The following is a 21,177-nucleotide window of genomic DNA, read 5'->3' on the forward strand; positions in this document are numbered from 1 at the left end:
AGTTAAGGAGCCTAGAATAACTTCCAGATGTCTGATCTGGGCAACTAAGAGACACTAGTCAGTCACTGATACAAAATGCGGGGAAAGGAAGTAGTGTGTGTTCAGTGCAAGATGCCCAGGTGGATACTTAAAGTTACAGCCCTAGGGTTCAGGTGACAAGTCTAGGCTGGAGATGTAGATTCAGACCCAGTACATAGATGGTAAGTGGCCTAAGAAAATGAAGAAATGTATTGAGGTATGAACTACAAGGAAAGGAGAGTGTGCTTAGTTGATATCTGCAAGTTTTGCAGTGCTTAAATAACCTCCAGGTAAAAGGTGTCCAAACACACACTTGAAGACAAAGATCTGGGACTCAGGTGACACATCTAGGCTAGAGCTTTGGATGAGAATGTCTTCAACTTGGTGATGGATGGCATGTGAGAGACTGAAGAAGAAATGCATAATGTGGAAAAGAGAATCAAAAACCACATTTTTTTTTGTATTATGGTAACATCCAGCTAAACTCTGATTAAGCACATTAACCAGATCCTATGAAAGTAGAGAATTATTTTTATTTCTATGGAGTTTATTTCTGAATACTTCCTTCCTTTGAATAATTTTATGATACTGATATGACAGGGCCCTTTTGTTGAAGTGATAGCAGATTGGTTTTGCCCAAGTTTAAACAAAATAAGAATGCATTCACTTTTGTCACATACTAATAGAGTTGGCTCCCATAAAATAAAACCTGTTAGTAGAAACATGTGCATAACGGTCAAAACTTCCAAAGGTTCTGCATGAATCCCTGATGCTTAGGAAAGCGCTTTGTGATATACGTGGACAAAGAAAGTTTTCCAGACTGTTTCTCTCCTGTGTGTGTGTGTATCTAGGGTGAAAATAATCTCTCAATCTGGGTTTTAATGTGTTCTGTAGTAAGATACTGATCCAAATATTTTATAGTCTTTCTGCCTGCAAAGTTTATATCCCCAATTCCAAATCTATGGATATAGTACTATTTACAATGTGAATTTTTATTTCCTGAAAAACCTTAAAAAAAAAAAAAGAAAGATGAGAAAGAAAATGATGAAAGGAAATAAGGTTTGGAAAACACTATGGCTTTGTGTCGTGTTAGTGGAAGAGCCCCCTTAGTGGGTTTGGAACAAGTCTACCCCCAAAACAACCAAGCACTAATTGTTAAAATCAGACCTTTACATCTTAGCAACAGATTGTATAAACGAAATAGAAAAGTGCATTGAAATGTCCAAGGCAATGCTTGTTCACTGCATTAGAAACATAGAAATAATATTTTGAAAAATTCTATGAAATCTGGAAACACTGATAGTGGCAATGATGAGGCAGAGGACAAAGTATGAAGTGATACTTAATGGAGACCAGTGAACTCACTGGGGAGATGTCTGCCCCAGCCCTGCAGTCAGTACGTTATTTTAGGTAGTGCAACGTCATGCTTCATCCCATCTTTTGAGAAAGATGCAAATGAGCAAAAAGCAAACTTACAAAAGGGACTTTATAGAAAACATATTCTGAGGGTTAGCATCCGTTCAGCCCTGTTCACGGAACAGCGTTCCTGGGAAGACTCCAGATCAATGGGCAAGGTCTGCTCCCTGTGAGAAGTCAGCGAAGTGTGTGAACACTTTAGAGAGATTTCCCCCATGTGATTACATTTTTATAAGTTAAACACATAAGGGCTTAAATTTCAGTTGTCTAAATATTTTACCTTTCTGAAATATCACACTGGCTGGTTAGATATGGTGTTAGTTAGAAAAAGTAATTGTGTAATAAATGTTAAGTACTCTCTAACTTGGGGAATACTTTAGTGTGTGTTGTCTGAACATGTAAAGATGATTTACCGATATGAACAGGTTAATTATTTTTGTTTATATCATTTTCTTTAACATACAGTAACATTGGGTGTTCTTGACCTTTAGGGTTCCTTTAGCCAGCAGAGCTTACATCAAGACAGCAGGGCTGAGATCTACCACAGCCTGGGCAATGGCCTGTCTCGCGGAAATTAAGGTACAGAAGATGTTTTCATTCTTATCAACAGAAAAGCAAGGTCCGTTCCATAATTAACTCGCACAGTCTCTTACTGATGGACATCTTGGTTGCTTTCTTTTCTTTTTTCTTTATCCCTTTTTTTTCTTTTCTTCTTTTCATTTTTTTCTTGCCATTACACTTATGAACTGCAGTGATATGTTTTTATATATCGTTGAACTTCTGAGAGTATTTTGGCCATGAAAAAGCTGAGTCAAAAGATCGCTACAATTTATTACTTCTCATTTTTTTTGTCACCATCATGTGGCCTGTACAACCTCTTCTTAAAATTCAAGTTTTTCCTCTGTGACCAAGATCTTGATCAATTTTTGCAAATGCCCATGGACATAAGAAAATAATTTTATTTTTTGGTCAAGAAATGGCCTCTGTATCTTTACTTAACTATTTTACTATCTGCTCAGTTCTGAAAGTGGTATTTTGAAACTTACTATGTTATCACATTTTTTAAAAGATTTTTCATTTTTATTAGTTGTCCCCTCATTTAGCTGCTGGGTAGTTTGGTATATATATCCGACTATTACTGCTTCATCCTGAATTGTGCCTTTTTATTGTTATGTAAAATTTTTGTTGTCTTGGTTTGTGAATCTAAACTTAAATTTCACCACATCTTATTAACATTGTCACTCTTCTTTCTCTTTGCATTTTCCTTTGCAGTACTTCTTGGCACTACTTTATTTTCAGGTTTGCTTTCAGTGGGTTCTTTGTTTTACAAACACAGAGCTCTGTTTTTAACCCACTCTGCTGGCCTCTGTCTTTCAATGAAAGAATTCAGTATTGTGACCTGTTTCACTCTGTTTATAATTGTTACAGTTTACTCTTTATTTTTGTTAGTTTGATCATGTTATTTCATTGTTGTCACTGAGGCTGGAGATTTTACTTTGCATTCTGTTCTATGAATGGTTCCCTCCCCCAGCTCTCCTTAAACACATAGGACTCTTCTCTTACTTTAAAACAAGACATCAACTCTTTTCTCTGCCAAGACACTGTTTTCACCACCAGGACACCCTAATCGTCCCCCTCTGTCTCCTCTCCCCTATCCTAAGATGAGACTTTAGGGTACTTTTTTCTCTTTTCCTGCCCCCACCTTTACTCCTCCCTTCAATGAGACCAACTCCCAACTACTAGAGTGAACTAAATTATTTATTATGTATCAGAATTTCCCTTAAAGTAAATCCTTTTGTTTCAAAAGTTATTATACAAGGCTCAGTGGTTGAGCGTGTGCTTGGCATGCAAGAGGTCCTGGGTTCAATCCCCAGTTCCTTCATTAAAAATAAATAAGTAAATAAATGAATAAACCTAATTATCTACCCCCCTCCCCAACAAACAAACAAAAGATCTTATCACAAAAGTTCTTGTCCGGCACCTACACTACACAGGCTGTCCTTAGTCACTAAGATACAGTGTGTATCACACACTTTCTGTGTAAACACGCAGAGGTGCAGTGTGAGGGGCATGGCTCCTGCCTTTGTTCTTCGCTTTGTCTTTCTCCCTTTGAAGGTCTTCGCTCTGGTTTATTTGTTGCTTGGTTAGTCTTTTCTTAGGTACTTTCCTCAGGTGTGGTGTTTGAGCAATATACTGTCAGCCTCCTCCCCATGCTCAGATGTCCTCCTCTCATCCTGGGGACGCCCCCTTGACTAGACGCCAGGTTCCCGGCCTGCGGTCCTTCTCTCTCAGCGGTCTGTAGGCGCTGTTCCGCTGTCTGTTAGCTCCAGTGTCACAGGTGTGCAGTTGGTGCCAGGATGACTTTTCTTTTCCTTTATACCTTGTTCTCCCTGCTTGTAAGCTGGTGGGGGTTTCCTCTTGACTCCTCTGAAGTTCAGGAATTAGTACCAGGATATACTTATGTAAGTGTCTTTTCTACTCAGCCCAGAGCTCAGTGAGCGGGCCGCCTGAGTTCTGATCCTGGCTCTGCCACTTACTGGCTGCGAAACGTGAGGTAAGATACTTAACATCTCTCTGCCTCAGTTTCTCATTTGCAAGATGAAAATAATAATTTCATAGAGTCATGTGAGGACTAGGTGAATTAGCATTTCTCAGGTAGTTAGAGCAGTGCCTAGCATACAGAGAGTGTGTAAGTGGTAACTTCTGCCTCGTGATGTTGGGGAGAGGGAAGTTCCCCCTCCCACCCTTGAGTTCTTTTGGCTGATCTAATAATTAAAGTGACATAAAACAGATTACCAGGAGAAAAAAATCAAGTTTCATTCATATGCATGGAAGTCTTATAGAAATGGGACCCCTGAAGTGACCGAAGCAAGCTATTTATATATTATCTTTAGACGAAGAAACAATTATTAGTGAAGATTTAATGAAACAAGGGGGCTTGTGCTGTGGTAGCAGACTAGTGACAAAGTAACAGTGTTTTTTCATACAACTTTCTTAGCCTTGAATTCCCTAACTGTGTTGATAAGGATGCTTTCTATCCTGGTAGAGGGGGGACACCTTCACATGGGAGATTTATTTTCTGATTTCAGGAGGAAATAAGGGGGTCAGAGTGCCTTTATAAAAAATATCTTTTCTCTTTTACTGGCTGTTTCTCAAGTCACTTTAATTCAAAATAATCAATGTGTCATTGAGACATATTATGGGGCAGCCTTCCCTGGACCCCAAGAGTAATAATGATTATAGTTATTATAATTATTATATATTATTATAGAATATATAATAATTATAAAAATCATGTTTTCCCTCCAGCTTAGGCACTCTTTCATCCATTATTTATTTAGTTATTATTTCCTTAACTATTTTGCTTTAGTGACTTTAACCTTAAACTGCTTCCTTTTTTCTGCTTCTAGGATTCCTGTTACAAACATGTTGAGCTTCCCGATCTCCCCTCCAAGTCGCTTACCCTTTCTCACATGGTTTCCGTCTCATTATATTTTGGCTCTGCACTTTGAGTTATTCTTGGACATTATCTTCCAGGCTATAACAAGAGTCATAGAGATGTGCTCTGCTTTATTTATTGGAACATTTAGCTTTAAAATCATGGGGGTTTTTTAGTTTGAGAAGTTGTGTGCGCACGCGCTTTATGTGATGTCTCTAGAAGCTCTTACCTTTTTTCAGATGCTTATCTGTCTCCTCCAGTAGTTCTGTTCACCAGACGTGCATTCTGTTTGTTCTGCCCGTGTTCTCTCTAGCTGCTGAGGGACCTCCTCCCGTTAGATGTGCCGTTGTTCTTCTTGGTTGGCTCAGTGGGGCTCAAGAGTGGGCAGTAAGGTATTTAAATGGCCGGAATCCTGTAAGTGGTAAAAGGCAGGCGGATGTCTGGCACCCCTGGGCTTGGTAGTGTAAGGAGACTCTCAGCTGTGCTGGGACACCCTGTTCACTGGTCTCGCTGCAGGTCCACAGGTTTGGGAAGGCCAGATTCTTCCCTGGCTCCAGTGATCCTGCCTTCTGGGCTCCAGTGATGGTCTCCGATCACTCACCCAGCCCAAGGCAAGGAAGCCACACACCGGCTCCTTCTGGGACCACAGCAGAGCCCAGGGCTTCTCTCAGTGCCAGGTGCCTCTAGTTCTGAGCATCACTTGGCTCAGAAGAAGTAAATAGCTTGGAGTTGAGAGAAAAAGCAAAGAACTACTTCCACATCACCACGTTCCCAGAATCTATGATTTTCTGTTTTGTTTGATTTAAATCTTTAGGTCCAGTTTCTTTTAATAAGGAGAAGGGGGTATGATTACAATTCATTTTTTCCCAAACTGCCAGTGATTTCACCAGTGTGTATTTACACATAAATTTATTTACCCACCCACAAATTTGAAATGTTACTTTTACCTTGATGTAGACATACATTTTTCAGAAAAGTAGAAAGTAAATGATTGGAAAAGAATCCACAGATAATACTCAATAAATTTTCCTTTACTGTCAGTTTGCCCTGCAAGGACCTAGAGTAAAAACTGTTGCTCTAAACGTGACTACCAACAAAGAGGGTCCATTAAAGCGGGTAAGACGTAGCACAGCAGAGTGTTTTTGCAGAGGGGATGCAGTGATGACCCACAGTGTAAGCTAAGTCATCTCTGTGTCCAGCCTTGACCCAGGCCCCTCTTTGGAGCTCGGTACCCAGAGCGGCACACAAGCAGCTCGACCTTGGGGAGGCCAGTGCCTCAAAACATGAAAGTTAAGCCTGGGGACGTCAGATACATTTCATGTGTACTGTAAACCATTCTCCCTCCTATATGTCATAACAAGTAAGGAAAATCAAGTTAGTTATTATTTTAAGCAGATGGAAACACATCTCTACTTCTGCCTGGTACCCAAATGTCATGGCTTGAAAAGGTCCTACAGTAAAATAAAGAGATTGAAAGATACTTGAGGTCAGACTACCTCATTGAACGGGGACCTCAGGGGAGAAAGAGCACAGGGTCTGGTACATTTTAAGATCTTAATAAAAATTAGCCCTGATACCACTATTAATTTTAAACAAAACTACCATTTACATCTTCATTCTTTTTGTGACTTTCTGCCCCTTCCTGGGGGATCCATATGATTCCCACCTTAGAATTTAGCACCCAGGGAAAGTCTGTCCCTTTCCTGAAGGACATTTTGTTTCTTTCCCCCAGGTACCCCCTGGCTCTGGCTGAAACCTGGCTGTCACTGAGCGCTCGGCCTCCTCTGTAGACAGACCAAGGGACCCCTGGGCCTGGAGGTGGGGTAGGTGTCCGCCTTGCCCCCCACTGCCCCTTCTGCCCCACATCTCATTGCCTTAGAGGCATTCGCTGTCAGATTGCCCAGGTCATATGCAGATCTCTTCCTGTCATTTCTGTAATAGCATAGACCTGTATTCCTGTCAGAACTCTTTATGATCTCAGTGTCCACTGTAGTCTGGACACTGTGTAGTCTGTGTGGTCTGATCCCTTAATGTCTTGGCTTCCCTGCCTCTGATGACCTGCCTCAGTTACATCCCAGACCTTATCATCCCCAGAAGGGTATACCTTCCAGAAAATCTCAGTTTCAAGAATCCTGCTCTTAACCTCTTTCTCTTTCCCATCCACTTCCTCTTGTTCCCTGACACGATTCTTTAACCCTATGGGACCTCCAGTCATTTGACCCTCCTCACCACCTGTCCTCAGTCTTCTTTCACAGCTTAAACTTTATGTTCTATCATTCCAGTCATTTCCTTGCTGGTGCTTTTCATTCTCCTGCTTCCTGTTTGACTTAAATGTTAGAATCAGAAGAGGACTTTAACACGCTCTCCTCACCAAGTCTACCAGCATATTGGAACCTGCGCCCACATCCACCGCCTTGTCAGCATTGTAAATAAATGAGCTGTCCTCGTCTCCAGCACCGGAGTCCAGGCTTCCATTCCCTCTTGCCTACTTCAGGGCGTTTTTCCCTACTGGGTTATTCCCATCAGCATGTAAACATGCTGTAATAGACTGCAACTTAAAAAAATATAACCCTCCCCTGAGCCCGCATGCTCCATCGGCTACCGTCCCTTCTCTGCTTCCCTTCACAGGAAGACTTGTAGCTCACTGTGAGTATTTGGTGTCTGCTTCTCCTCTTCCCACTCTCCCTTGTGCCCACTTCCGTCAGGGCTTCATCACCGACACTCTGCTGAAGATGCTCACCTTTCTAACCTGTTCACACTTGGACTCAGATATCACTCCTTCTTGAAGTGGATGTGTCCACTTTGTTGTGGGAGCCCCTCCCTAGGTTCCGCTGCTGTGCCAGGGCGAGCTGCTGGCCATATGCATTGCTGCGTCGTCACTGACCAAACATCTGTTCCTAGATCACCAGTGTCCAACCCATAGACTTTTCTTTTTTAACTTCTCTCGCCTCCTAGATGGCTCATCCAGTTCTGATGCTTTAAATACCATTCATAAACTGGCTAACAACCACTGTTCCTGATTTACATCTAAATTTATATCTGTAGCCTGAACCTCTCCTCTGAACTCGATGCTTATGTCCAATGACTCACTTGACATCCATGCTTGGTCTAAGAGGTATCTCAAAATTAACATGTCAAGGACTATATACTCTTGTCTCCTGTGTAGCTTTTCCTCCCCAACACTTCCCAGCTCAGTAACAGGCAACTCGTCTTCCCGACGCTCAGGTCAGAACCGTCAGTCACTTCAGACCTTTTCAATCTTTAACATTCCACATCCAATCCATCCTGTTGGTTCCACCTTTAAAATAGACACAGAATCCAACTACTTCTCACTGCGTTCACCAGTAGCACTCTTTATTCAAGCCACCATCACTTCCACCTGGATTCCTTAACTAGCCTCCTTGTAACACTCTTAACCCCTCTGTGGTCCACTCTCAACAGAGCAGCCAGAATGATCCCTTTGAAATGTAATGTCATGTTACACCTCTGCTCAAAACCCTCCAATAGTTCCCATCCTTCAGAACAGAACCAGAATCCTTATAACACCTACAGGATCTGATGTGATTTGACCCACCCCCACCCCCCAGATGGGAGAGTTACTAGTTTTTTCTCCAAATTTCCTGTTCTCCTCCCGGCTACAGATAGGATGACAACTTCTTGGCTTCTTCAAATTGTGTGTGTCATGTGACTGACCTGCCAGTTAAATGTTGGGGGAAGTGTGTTGTATGTCACCTCCAGATGGCACCTCTCAGAGCCAGTGCATCATTTGACATGCTTTCCTTCCCTCTGCCACACTGATGGCAGTGCTCTACATGGTGACCGCTTTGTCACTGGCTTCCAGAGTGAGGAGCAGAAGCAGCCCCAGGTGTGATGCTGTGGGCATGTGGCCTGAGCTACATGGTGCTTTAACCCTGAGGACTTGGGGGCTGTTCCTCCTTGCCTGGCCACCTCTCTGATGTAATCGCCACCTTGCCCCCTCACTCACTGTGCTTGGGCCACACTGGTCTCCTTCCTGATCTTTGTGCTGCCAGGCATGCACCTGCTCTAGGGCTTTAACCTAAAATGTAATAAAGTGTAAAAAGGAATCTTTACTCTGAAATACTGATTCCTCAAGCTTTAGATTTATTTTTTTTTTAGATTTCTTGTATAATACCTATTATAATAGGTTTAGTAATATCAAGTCAATATTTCTGTCTGTAGGCTGGTGCATTTGTTTTAGATCCAATGTGTGGACTTGGAACAATACTTCTGGAAGCTGCTAAAGAATGGCCAGTAAGTTCCGAAGTTGGCAGACCAAGCGTGTAGTTATTTTAATCAGTGTGCGTGTGTCACTTACAGGTAGACTTTCTGTTTGGGGATGAACTTTTAATCACATGGGTTGCTATTGACTGTAGTCAGGATGGATTATGAAGGGTTAACTAAATTGCTACGCTCCTTCTGTAAGTACTGTGATAAATTTAGGAACTTATGACAGAGTTCCTGTAATTAGTCATGCCCTCGATTATACAGATCCCTAAATTGCTTAGACATCTGTAATTGTAAAATATTAACAGATTTTACACTTTTAACAAAAACTTTTGTTTTTTGCTACTGAATATCATTTTAAAGAAATATTCTAAATTTGTTTTAACATAAATTAACAAATTAATCTATTAATTTCATTGTCATCATTTGAGAAAATGCAGGTTGATTTTCTTGACTCTAAAATGTCTGATGGGTTTATTTATTCTTATAATATGAATTTCTTTTCTCGTAGGACGTGTATTATGTGGGTGCTGATGTCAGTGACTCACAGTTACTAGGTGCATGTGACAATCTGAAAGCTGCAGGCCTTAAGGATAAAATTGAGTTGATTAAAGCCTCTGTTACAGGTAAGATATTAAAAATGCAAACATTTGGAATAATGAACATATGTAAATACATTTTAAATCATAATATAAAACAAGACTCACTTCCCATATATGAAGGTTGAATTCTTTATACCGTGTGATGATATATCTATGGGCCCAATACTCAGGTTACTTTGAATATTACAATTGTAACTTTTTTATTTTTCAAAAAATTCAATCAGGAACAATATTTATGTAGTTTCCCTAAGCATTTAAGTAAAAGCATGCCTTTTTAAGATATGTTTGTTGCATCTGAACCATTTCTCGTATCATAACCAGAGATCACATAATACAGGCATAAAATAAAGAGAACAATATAATAATAATAAAGCTCTCTGGATATCTTTCAATAAACTATATGAAATGTTTTGAGTCATCTTACCTTCTCCTCGCCTTTGTTCCTCGGTATTCTTATGATGTATGAAGGCGAGGTACCCAGCCACCCCAGTTTGCTAAACCAGTACCAATTTCAGTACTAAACCTGGGGGAGTCTGGGGCAAACCCGGACAGCCGGTCACCCTGTGAGGTAGAGGGACACCATTACCCCCAGTTCACTAATGAGGAATCTGCAAACATGATGAAGAATCAAGTCTCTGGAGCCCAAAATAATATTTCCCTAAGAGCCATGGGACTTAGACTGTTTTAGAAAAGGCTCACATTCCTTCTTTCTCTCCCTAAGTACCTTTTTCCATTAAAAGTGACCACCCTTAATTCCCAGCCAAGAAAATTGTATTCCCTTGTCAGAGCGAGAAGAAGTAATGGGTAGGTCCCAGTATGGAACCTGTAATCTAAAGGAACAGAATATTGTTTAAAAAAATTTCATTGTAGTGGAAAAGTAGCAGAGATGAGTTATCAACCAGAAGAAAATACTCGGATGACTTTTGTATAAGTGCATAATAAAGCATCCTCTAAGAAAAGACTGTCTTATTGACTGAGATCTCGTTTGCTGCCAGTAACTCTTTCTAGACTTCCTGTCAAGGTTTCTAACAGAACTCTGCATAAGACACACGTTTCCAAAGGAAGCTGAGGAGTGATTAGACCGAAATCAAGTTTTCATACACCCTAATTTCTTTAAGAAAGCTGTTTTTTGAGACCTTCAAGAAAGGATGGAATGGCTCTGTAAGTAGCTTTAGAGCAGTGATTTTTTTTCCAAACCCTCTACAGTCTCCAAAGGGCCGTGGCAGCATGAGGAAGGAAGCACTCCTTTGCTGTGCCCCCAACACCACTTTTACCAGTTTTTATGCTTCTATCATTTCCCATAAGATTTCACTTTAAAAACAAGCAATGGAGCTTAATTGTTATTTTTTTTTAAGTGTCTTAAAAAAAAAAAGTTCTCTGTGATACCAAGTAGTCAATACATCTTAGTTTTTTGAAAGATCATTCTAACTACCAAGTTAAGAATAGATGATAGTGGGGCAAGGATGGAAACAAAGAGACTAGTTAAGACTACTGCAGTGATCCGGGTAAGAAAAGAACGAGAATGATGCTGGGCCTTCTGACTGCAGCTAGAGGGTGGAGTTACCCTCCATTGAGCTGCGGAAAACTGCAGGGGGAGTAAGTTGGAGTTTAGGGCTTGTTCAGTTCTGCATGATTATTAGACACCATGTGAAGATGCCAAACAGTAGTTCAGTATACAGATCTGGAGTTTAGGGGAGAGGGTGGGCATCACTAGTGTAGATAACATTTAAATCCCTGAGATCACCTAGGGAATGAGTACAAATAGAGAAGAGAGGCTTTCTCTGAGGATGACATGCTTAGAGTTCTGGAAGGTGCTATTTTAAGGAGACTAAGTCCAAAGTTAAGTATTTAGCACATGCAGCTGAAGGAAATGCATTTAAATATCACTCTATGAAGCATGACTTTTCATTTAGATCAAATGACCACTCTTCTAAATTCATTTTGCTCATTTACAATTCCGAGTTTTCTTACGTACATAAACAAAATGAAGTTTTATCTGTTAATATGTTGGCTCCATTGGCAGAAGACCTCTGCAGAAAGTTACATGTTGCCAGTTTTATATCGGTGTTAGCAGACGCTTCACAAAGGGAAATCAGCTAAGTCAATTCCAGTAGTGATTTAGCTTTTCTCCCCCCAATTCTAGGAAATTAAGGAAGTTTTTTTCTGTCAGAAATGAAACATCTTTCATTATTGTGAATACTGTTGTAAATTCAGCTCAGCACTGCTTGTGTGTCTGTTTACACATTGTTTGGTAGACCACAGCATCATGGCAAAAATTAACGTTCTTACTAAATAAAGAAACCTATGAGATGGAAATGTACTTGGAATTTGATGTGGTACCCACATAATTCACAGTTACCTCCAAACAAGCTGTGACATTCTGAATTGAAATAGAAACTTATCAAAATATAAAAGACTGTTTCAAAAGTTTTTACAATATATACAGAGTAACTGAACTGCAGACCGTCAGTGATAAAGATGACTAAATGCAAAAAAAAAAAAATTCGGCATGACAGAAAATGCTTTATTTGTTTGCCTGTCATTAGTTGGGTTTAAAATGTTTAAGCCTTTGAAGAATTACATTGTAAGTCAGCCCAGAGTATCATACATTATACTGCTACTTTAAAGAAGTTGCCTTGCTGTGGTTGCATTTTTTTTCCAGAATTCATTGGAAATCTGTAATCCAAGAATTCAACAAATGGAGTGCCAAAAAAAAGTTAAGTTTTTGAAATTTTTGATGAATTATAGTTACTAAAAACAAAACTGACAACAGGACATTAAAAATCTACCCCTAAAAACACCAAGGAAGAAATGAACAAAGCTGTGAGAGCTCAATAATGCACCATGTTTATTCTGGAATTCTGTAAATATAGTCTTGGATAGTCTCATGGGGAGAACCTTCTAAAGGCTTCCTTAATTTGAATTGGATAAATGTATATTCTAGAGTGGAATGGAATGGAATTGAGAAGGGCTTATTAGATTTTATAGCTTCTGAATTTGGTAAAGCAATTAAAATAATAGAGACAACTTAGCTGAGTTCTGTGTTATGAAAATATTTGTCAAAGGCACTCTGAATACAGAAGCTGTGAACCAAAGGGCTGAAATACTTACTTTCCCTGTGAAAGAAGTAGGACTGACAGTCTCCTCCATTTAGCAGAATTTACTCTCAGCTCTCTACCATTACTTCCTATAGAGAAACTGTTTTCTCAAATAAAAATATCATTTCCAGATAAGTTTATCAAACATAAAAATGAAACTTTGAAGAATATTGCAGGCAATTGTTTAAAAAAATTTAGAAGTTCATATTTTAGAAAAAAGTACTACATTCTTCAGAAAAATACCAGTGATGACAGCAGATACATCTAAGCAGATACATCTGAGAAACTGATCAGTATATGAATACAGACCAAAAATAATTATTTCGCTTATTTTTAATGTTAAATGATACTTTTTAAAGTTTGTATTAAAAAAAAAATTCATTGTGCCAGATATGTTGTCTTTAGATTCACCATAATAAACCAATTTGTTAGACAATATAGAATATATGATATTCTATATAAATACATATATATTCTATAAATATAAATATAGAATATATTATTATTTGTTATTTATATAGAAATTTATTTTTATTTCTAACCCCTTTGTTCTCAACAATGTTTCTGCCTGAACTGTAAATTAAATGGTGACCAGATCCAGAAGCCAGACTACATTTTGTATATTTCAGACTAATTATGGACTTCTAGATTAAGAAAACAGATTGAAACTTCACTGAAGTATTTGCATTCTCCTATATTTAATAAGATAAGAAAAAGAATAGCATAAATAGAAAGAAAAAATTTACCAGCAGCAACCAGACAAGGAAAGGGCATAATCTAATGCCATAAACTTCAAAATCTGGCCATGACAGAAAGAAAGAGAAAGTTACAGACAAGAGCCAATGGAATAGTGGCTACTTATAAGGTTACTGAGGCAAAGTGTGACCCAAAAATATCGTGCCCAACCAAGATGTCATTTTAGTACAGAGATACTTTCAAATATAAAAAAGTTCAGGCAACATTTCACTAATAAGCACTTTTGGGAGAAAAATTAATAAAATCCAGACATTTAAGAGACGAACCAACTGAAAAATGGAGAAAGCCAAGGTAAAGTGACTAGTCGTGAGGATTGAATCAAATATACAACTGATTTTGAACAAGCGGGAATTACAGGACAGAATGCCATTGCTATGAATCTGGACGATGGCAAGAATAACAAACAGCAGAAAGCAGGATGGAAGGAAATAGGAAGAGTGTGCCCAATTCTATAGAAGTCCTCAGTTCACCTAGTCTTTTGTCTAAGTATATACATGGAAAAATACCTTTAAGGCTTTTAAAACCTATTGGAAGAAAACATCTTAGGGCCATAACCCTGGTTTTAAGCAGTTCTTCCTCATTTTTCTCCCAGTAGGAAGGAGGAAATGGGACACTTCTTTTGTTTCAGACATACCAGTATTTAAGTTTTTTTTCATGTTCTTGAATCATCCTGCAGAGATGCAAAAAAGAGCTGACTTTCTACTTGTTTGTTTTGAGTTATGTTTCTATTTCAGAATTTTATCTCCTTAGTTACAAATGCTTCGTTCACAGGCAGTTCAAATATTTAATAATTTAAAAGACTTTACTTTGTGTTGAATCTTATGGGTCAGATGCTCGTGATTTTAGGAGTTTCTGCATCAGAAACTCTGCGGGTGGGACCAACCTTGTGTTCTACCAAGCCCTTCAGTTGGTTCTGATAACACACTAAATAGGTTTGGCTAAGGAGGGCCTGAGAATTTGCATTTGTGGTTCCCAGGTGGTACTGATGCCGCTTGCCTGGGGACACACCTTGAGAACTACTGCCCTCAAGGGAAGGCGAGTTGGAAAGAGGCCCATTTAGAAGTAGATGTCCTACCTAGCTTTGAGCAGCCGTGGGAAGGGATTGCTATGTTCTGCAGAGCTTCTCTGAAGGGCTCCATCCGGCCCACTAGTCTCCACCTGGCCGTTGTCTCCCCTATACGCATCACGGAGGACGCTGGAAATCATGACCACAGCAGCTGACAGCCGAGTGCTCACTCTGTGCCAGGCCCTGTTCTAAATACTCTCCATAAGTTTCTCACTTGTTCACTTCTAAGATAGGTACTTTTATGCCATTTTACAGATGAGAAAACTGAAGCAATAATTTCCCAAAGTCCCATGGCTAGTAAGTGGCAGAGCCAAATGCACACCATCTGACACCAAAGTCTGCACTCTCGGCCCCGTCAACAGAAGCTTGGGTTACTTTACGCTGTGTTGGTAGATGATACTGCTCAGTTATAGAACTTTGTAAAAAAAAAAAAAAAAAAGATTACTCTCTTCTATCTAGGTGAAGTTTTATTCCTTTAACTTCTAAAATGATTCCTTTAACTTCTAAAATGATTCCTAAAAACTTCTAAAAAGCAGTTCAGCAAATTATATGTTACAGAGTAGGAAAGTTGCAAATAAAAATAGAGACCAACCAGAAGGGGAGAAAACGTTACCAAACCTGCACATGGGTAACTAATGTATGTGTGTGTAGGCAAAAGACCTGGGCTCCGTCTCAGGAATAAATTACTGCATGGTTCCTCAGGTATAAAACACTTGGTAACCATGATCGCCTTCCTTGTCTATTCATTGTCTTTAGTAGTTTTGCAAAAAGTATCGTCACAGTATTCAGTACAGTATAGTGTATAGTATGCAAATAGATGTGTCCTGTATCAATACCCTAAAGCTATGTGTGTGAAGTTAAAACATGCCTTAGAAAAAAGATTTCCTGCCCAGCCCTGACAGAATATTATCCTGTTACTTGTTTTCTAACAACCTGCTCTTCTTTCTCCTGCTAACCTCGGGGTAAGGGTCAGAACTAGGAAAGATTAACAAGTGTTCATTAGACGTTCCCAGATTGCAGGATTTTTTGTTTAATTTTTAAATTTCCTGCCAACAAAAATTTATACTGTCTTCAGAATAGTAAAGATTATTTAAGTTCTGTTAGACTTCTATAGAATTAGATGCTGTCCAAAATGAAAGTATCTGACCTAACTTACTTTAGATGGTGATGGAAATAAAATAAAGAGAAAGTGAGAAGTGTACTCAGAAAATCTGGAAGTTAAGGTTGAGTGTATCCCCTTATGGTAATCTAATTTCTGAGAATAAAATGTAAAGCTGAGAAATTTAGATTCAATAATTGAACACTGTATTTAATTTTATTTAGTGATGATGCTCATTGTGTTGTTTATTGACTGTTTAGCCTTTTCTCTAGTCTTGGACTTAAGTAGATGTTCTTAACCTTTTGGGTCTCCTTTAAAAATACAGTGAAAGCTAGGGACCATCTTCCTTAGAAACAAATAGATCTACACTTGCAAAATTTTATATATAACCATGAAAAGGGAAGTGAAAGTTATAGATGTAATTTTGTAAAAGGTTTTTCTAGACAATATATTTCCTCTTGGATCTAGCAACTTTCTATTCATGTAATGTATTTAAAGAATTGAATTTTCTGGTTAATTAAAAAATCTGCTTAACTTATGTCGTGTTTTATTATACCTGAAAAACTACTTTTCAAAGAACAGAACACAACAACTGTACCATCTCTCTGTGATTCTGAAAGCTTTTCAGGATCCTGTAATTTCTTTAAAACAATATTAGTAATCCTAAATTTTATTTAATATGTAAAAATAATCCTGTGTACTTCAATTATCTCATATTTAGGTTTTAAATATTTGAACTTACTGTAATAGGATTCTATCGTTTTTGTATTTCAGAATTGCCTTTGCCTTCAGAAAGTGTCGATACTATTATTTCTGACATTCCATTTGGGAAAAAGTTTAAGTTAGGAGAAGACATCAAAAGCATTCTACAAGAAATGGAAAGGTAAGTTGTGGATTTATTTCCATGATTTTTGAGCTATTGGTCATTTAACCAAAATAGCTCTTCAGTTAAGATTTGACTGCATTTTAATAATTTCCCATAGTTTTTATAGCTTAATTTTCTAAGGTTTCAAATCAGAAGTTTATAATTAAATAGTTAGTTATTCCATAGCATCTTACACTGTAACTTTTATTCAGAAAAAAAAAAGTATTTTTTCATTGTTGACTGAAATTTGAGTATCTAAAATAGTAACCTCTCTTTCAGTCGCTGAGCTAGTTAATTTACACACTTACTTCTAATCCTCCCCAAAACCCTGCCTCCTGTGTGTGAATCCCCCACACTTCATAGGTGAGAAACTGGGACCCAGAAAGTTTATCTTTCTCAAGATCACAGAGCTACCGAACAACAAAACAGAATTTCCACAGAGAACATTGAGTCACATAGAATGGACAATACCATTGTTGATGGTGATTTGAAAATGAAGAGATGCCATTTGTGTTGTGTTTCTAAGGTAAGCCTCGGAGAATATAATTCAAAGTATTTCTCTGAGAGTTTCAAACAGTGTGGCCTGAAAGGTATTTTCCTGATCATTTAAGTTGATAGAGGAGAGAGCCTACAATGTGTAGAGGAATGAAAGGGCATGGATAAGGGGTCAGTTTGTATGGAGTTGTGTCAACTGAGCACTTGGTGGTGCAGGACAACATCCATGGTGCAGAGCCTGCAGGTAACCCTGCTGTCACCTGGGATCTTCTTTCTGGGCCACACCTACAAGTTAGACACTTTCTGAGCTCCCGTACTCCCCTCTGCCTGACAGCACATTCCCCTCGAGCAGATTCTGCAACCCTGACTTCACACTAACATCACTTCAGGAGCTTCTGAGAAACACCGTTGCCCATTCTCCGCCACTCCCGGCCGAGGCTCCGACTGAATTGGTCTGGAGGGAGCCTGGGCGTCAGTATTTCCTAAGGGCTCCTGAACTGCTTCTGTCGAGCGCCAGGGTTGACGACCCCAGCCTTCGTGCCTACTGAGCTATTCACCAGCTATGCTATTCAGCCCGCTCATGGTGAGATACCAGTGTGTGTGAGCATATTGGACTGAATGTGGAACTTTACACTTAACCTGGAACTTTCCAGAGATGGTGGCTTACCATCCCTCGGTCTAGTGCTGCATGTCTTACACATGTCCACAAGGCAGTGGAGGGCAGTGTTTGGAGTAGGCAGTCCTTTCAGCATTAGTAAAATTATACCAGCCTGACTTACTCTAGGCCAGTTTTGGTTTTTATGCTAGGTAGCTGGAAATGAGACAGTAACAGACATGACTGTCATCACATTGTTTCGGTAAACCCAAATATTTGCCTGGGAAACAGGAAGATATTCCAGATTTCCCACATAATTTGAGTATCTCGGTGGGATCAGTTCGAGGTTAACATATTTGGACAAAAGGAACGTTCCCGTCTCCTGTGACCAAGCCTCCCTGCCACCTGCCCTTCACATTTGCGGTTTTCTTTGCCCTCTTCTGGTCTGAGGCTGATGCAGGCAGTGCAGCGCAGTGTAGTGGTGGCGAGTCCCAGCTTCGGAGCCTGACTGCCTGGCACCGATCCTGGCTCTGTTAACACTTCCTCCGTCCTAGGCACGTCGCTTAACCACTCTGTGCCTCGTCTTTAGATAACAGTACCTACTGCACAGCACTGCTCTGAGGAGCCAGTGGACTTAAAGCTCTTCGAACGGTGCTGGGCACCTGGAAAGTGTTCAGTAACTGTTTGCTTTGTTTTAGCTTAAGCCACTTCCGATCCTTTTGAGATCCTCTTTAGGTGGGGATATATATATATATAAATTTATCTAAGTCAACATAACTTTTTTCCCAGTGGTTTACCAATAGTTTAAGACTCTAAATAGAAAATGGAAGGGAATGGAGAGGGAATGTTGTTAGCAAAAATAAGAAAAAATATAAGAGGCCAGTAAACCTGCTCATAGTTGGCCCTAAAGGTAAGACAGCACTGGATTCTTTAAGAAAGAACATGCCCTCAGACTCTTAAATCATCAGACAGATGACTGCTCTGGTGATGTGAGCTACACACTCCTGGCTCAGTTATTTCCTCCCCTAATTTATTTCAGCAGTAACAGTCTCATGCGTGCAAAGTGCAGTGAGGAATTCAGACAAGTATAATATTTGAGTTTTCCTCTCTAATATAACCATGTAAAACATGAGCAAAATTAGAAATCAGCTTGCTCGGCTTGAAGGAGGAAGTCACTGTATCCCCAAAGACTCGAGGTGGATTCATGGAAGAAGCAGGATTTCAGTGAAATTTAGAAATTTGCAAAGAATAAAAAAGACCACGCCATGCTTTATACATACACTCAACTTGAGTACATCTTGAGTAAACAGTGAAGCAAAAAGGGTATTCAAAAAAACAATGAATTTACTGGACTGCTTGGAATGGAGACAGTGGTAGAAGGTTAAGGCCTCATGCCTTCCAAGTTCAAATAATTTGGGAATTTGTACCATCAACCCCTAATCACGCAGGTTCACATGCAAAAGGGAAATCTCTTTCACGTTGTTTGATACAGAATTTCCCCAACTTATTGCACATAATTTTTGTTGTTTTTATAGGAAATAATCTCTCATACTACACTAGTGTTCAGAGGACTACAACTTGGGAAATGTTGCTTTTTAATTTCTAAATAGCTTTCTTAATAAGAAATTATGTGTATACGAACATGGAAAGATGCCTGGAAGGACAGTTTATCCAATATGTTCATCTCTGAGTAGCAGGATTTCAGGTGATTTTTACTTTCTTATTTTCCCTGTTATTTGAAAAAAATTTACAATAAATAAATTAGTGAATATCCTGCTAGACGTGTTTCCATGTACATATACACAAATACATACATGTTTTCAATTTCACATAAATAGGATCATCCTTAATTTACTGCAGTGTATAAACTGCTTTTTTTTCATTCAAAAATATGTCATGAATCTCTTTTCTGATCAGTTGTTATAATGTACATTGTATTTTTCAGTGGCTGCCACATATATTATACATATATACCATTATGTAGCTGGTACTTATGGATGGACATTTAGGTAACACCCACTTTTTCATTTTAATAAAGAACAATGCTCTGAACATCTTTGCACAGTTTTTCAAACTTACTCTATGACCAAGTTACTTAAAACCACAGTGCCTCAGCTTCTTCATCTGCAAAATGGCTATGCTGAGAATATACTTGAATTCTGAAGATTAAATGATATATAATACAAAGCATTTAAAACAGTGCCCCATTCAACATAGTCTTGGAATTCCTAGCCACTGCAGTCAGGCAAGAAAAAGAAATAAAAGGGATCCACATTGGAAGAGAAGAGGTAAAACTGTCACTATATGTGGACGACATGATACTATGCATAGAAAACCCTAAAAGCTCCACACAAAAACTACTACAACTGATAAAAGAATTTGGCAAGGTAGCAGGATACATGATTAACATGCAGAAGTCAGTTGCATTTCTTTACACTAACAATGAAATAGGAAAAGAAAGTAAAGAAACAATCCCTTTTATAAAATCGCATCCAAAACATTAAAATACTTAGGAATAAATCTGACCGAGGAGGTGAAAGATTTATACACGGAGAATTACAAAATACTGATTAAGGAAATTAAAGATGATGTAAAGAAATGGAGACATATCCCTTGCTGTTGGATTGGAAGAATCAATACTGTTAAAATGGTCATGCTGCCCAAGGCAATCTACAGATTTAATGCAATCCCTATCAAATTACCCAGGACACATTTCACAGAACTAGAACAAATCATAATAAAATTTATATGGAACCATCAAAGACCTAGAATTGCCAAAGCATTACTGAAGAAAAAGAAAGAGGTGGAGGAATAACTCTCCCAGACTTCAGACAATACTACAGAGCTACAGTAATCAAAACAGTGTGGTATTGGCAGAAAAACAGACATATGGACCAATGGAACAGAACAGAGAGCCCATAAATAAACCCACAGACCTACAGTCAATTAATCTTCAACAAAGGAGGCAAGAATATACAATGGAGAAAAGACAGTCTCTTCAGCAAGTCGTTTTGAGAAAACCGTACAGCATCAGGCAAATCAGTGAAGCAAGAACACTCCCTCACTCCATGCACAAAAATAAACTCAAGGTGGCTTAAAAACTTAAATATGAGACAAGACACAATAAATCTCTTAGAAGAAAACATAGGCAAACCATTCTCTGACATAAACCTTAGCAATGTTCTCTTAGGGCAGTCTACCCAGGCAATAGAAATAAAAGCAAAATGGGATCTAATTAAACTTATAAGCATTTGCACAGCAAAGGAAACCATAAGCAAAACAAAAAGACAGCTTACAGAATGGGAGAAAATATTTGTAAAAGATGAGACTGACAAGGGCTTAATTTCCTGAATATATAAACAGCTCATACAACTTAATAAGAAAAAAAAATCCAAATATGGGCAGAAGACCTAAACAAGCAATTCTCCAGTAAAGACATACAACTGGCCAACAGGCACATGAAAAATTTTCAATATCACTAAT

General features: G+C 38.9%; 2 protein-coding genes across 14 annotated transcripts in view; one reads left to right on the forward strand and one right to left on the reverse strand.

Moving 5' to 3' along the window:
• Window positions 1-21,177, reverse strand: part of LOC140685731 (uncharacterized) — a 340,524-nt gene that overhangs the window by 300,975 nt on the left and 18,372 nt on the right. For 5 of the 10 annotated variants that reach the window (XM_072937849.1, XM_072937848.1, XM_072937852.1 and 2 more), the window contains one exon: window positions 5,103-5,285. The exons of 4 other annotated variants lie outside the window; for them this stretch is intronic. The gene's annotated coding sequence lies outside the window, so the exon portion shown is untranslated. Of the gene's footprint in view, window positions 1-4,897; window positions 4,973-5,102; window positions 5,286-21,177 lie in introns of all 10 variants that reach the window. One more of the 10 variants, XM_072937851.1, reaches the window with a different exon arrangement.
• THUMPD2 (THUMP domain 2 tRNA and snRNA guanosine methyltransferase) overlaps window positions 1-21,177 on the forward strand; it is a 39,353-nt gene that overhangs the window by 15,671 nt on the left and 2,505 nt on the right. For 3 of the 4 annotated variants that reach the window (XM_006211488.4, XM_072937837.1, XM_072937836.1), the window contains 4 exons: window positions 1,926-2,013; window positions 9,074-9,145; window positions 9,630-9,744; window positions 16,514-16,622. In XM_006211488.4, the coding sequence (XP_006211550.1) occupies window positions 1,926-2,013; window positions 9,074-9,145; window positions 9,630-9,744; window positions 16,514-16,622 (384 nt within the window). Of the gene's footprint in view, window positions 1-1,925; window positions 2,014-9,073; window positions 9,146-9,629; window positions 9,745-16,513; window positions 16,623-19,229; window positions 19,400-21,177 lie in introns of all 4 variants that reach the window. The other variant, XR_012059092.1, reaches the window with a different exon arrangement.

The sequence above is a fragment of the Vicugna pacos genome, chromosome 15 (assembly GCF_048564905.1).
Source record: "Vicugna pacos chromosome 15, VicPac4, whole genome shotgun sequence".
NCBI classification, from domain to species: domain Eukaryota; kingdom Metazoa; phylum Chordata; class Mammalia; order Artiodactyla; family Camelidae; genus Vicugna; species Vicugna pacos.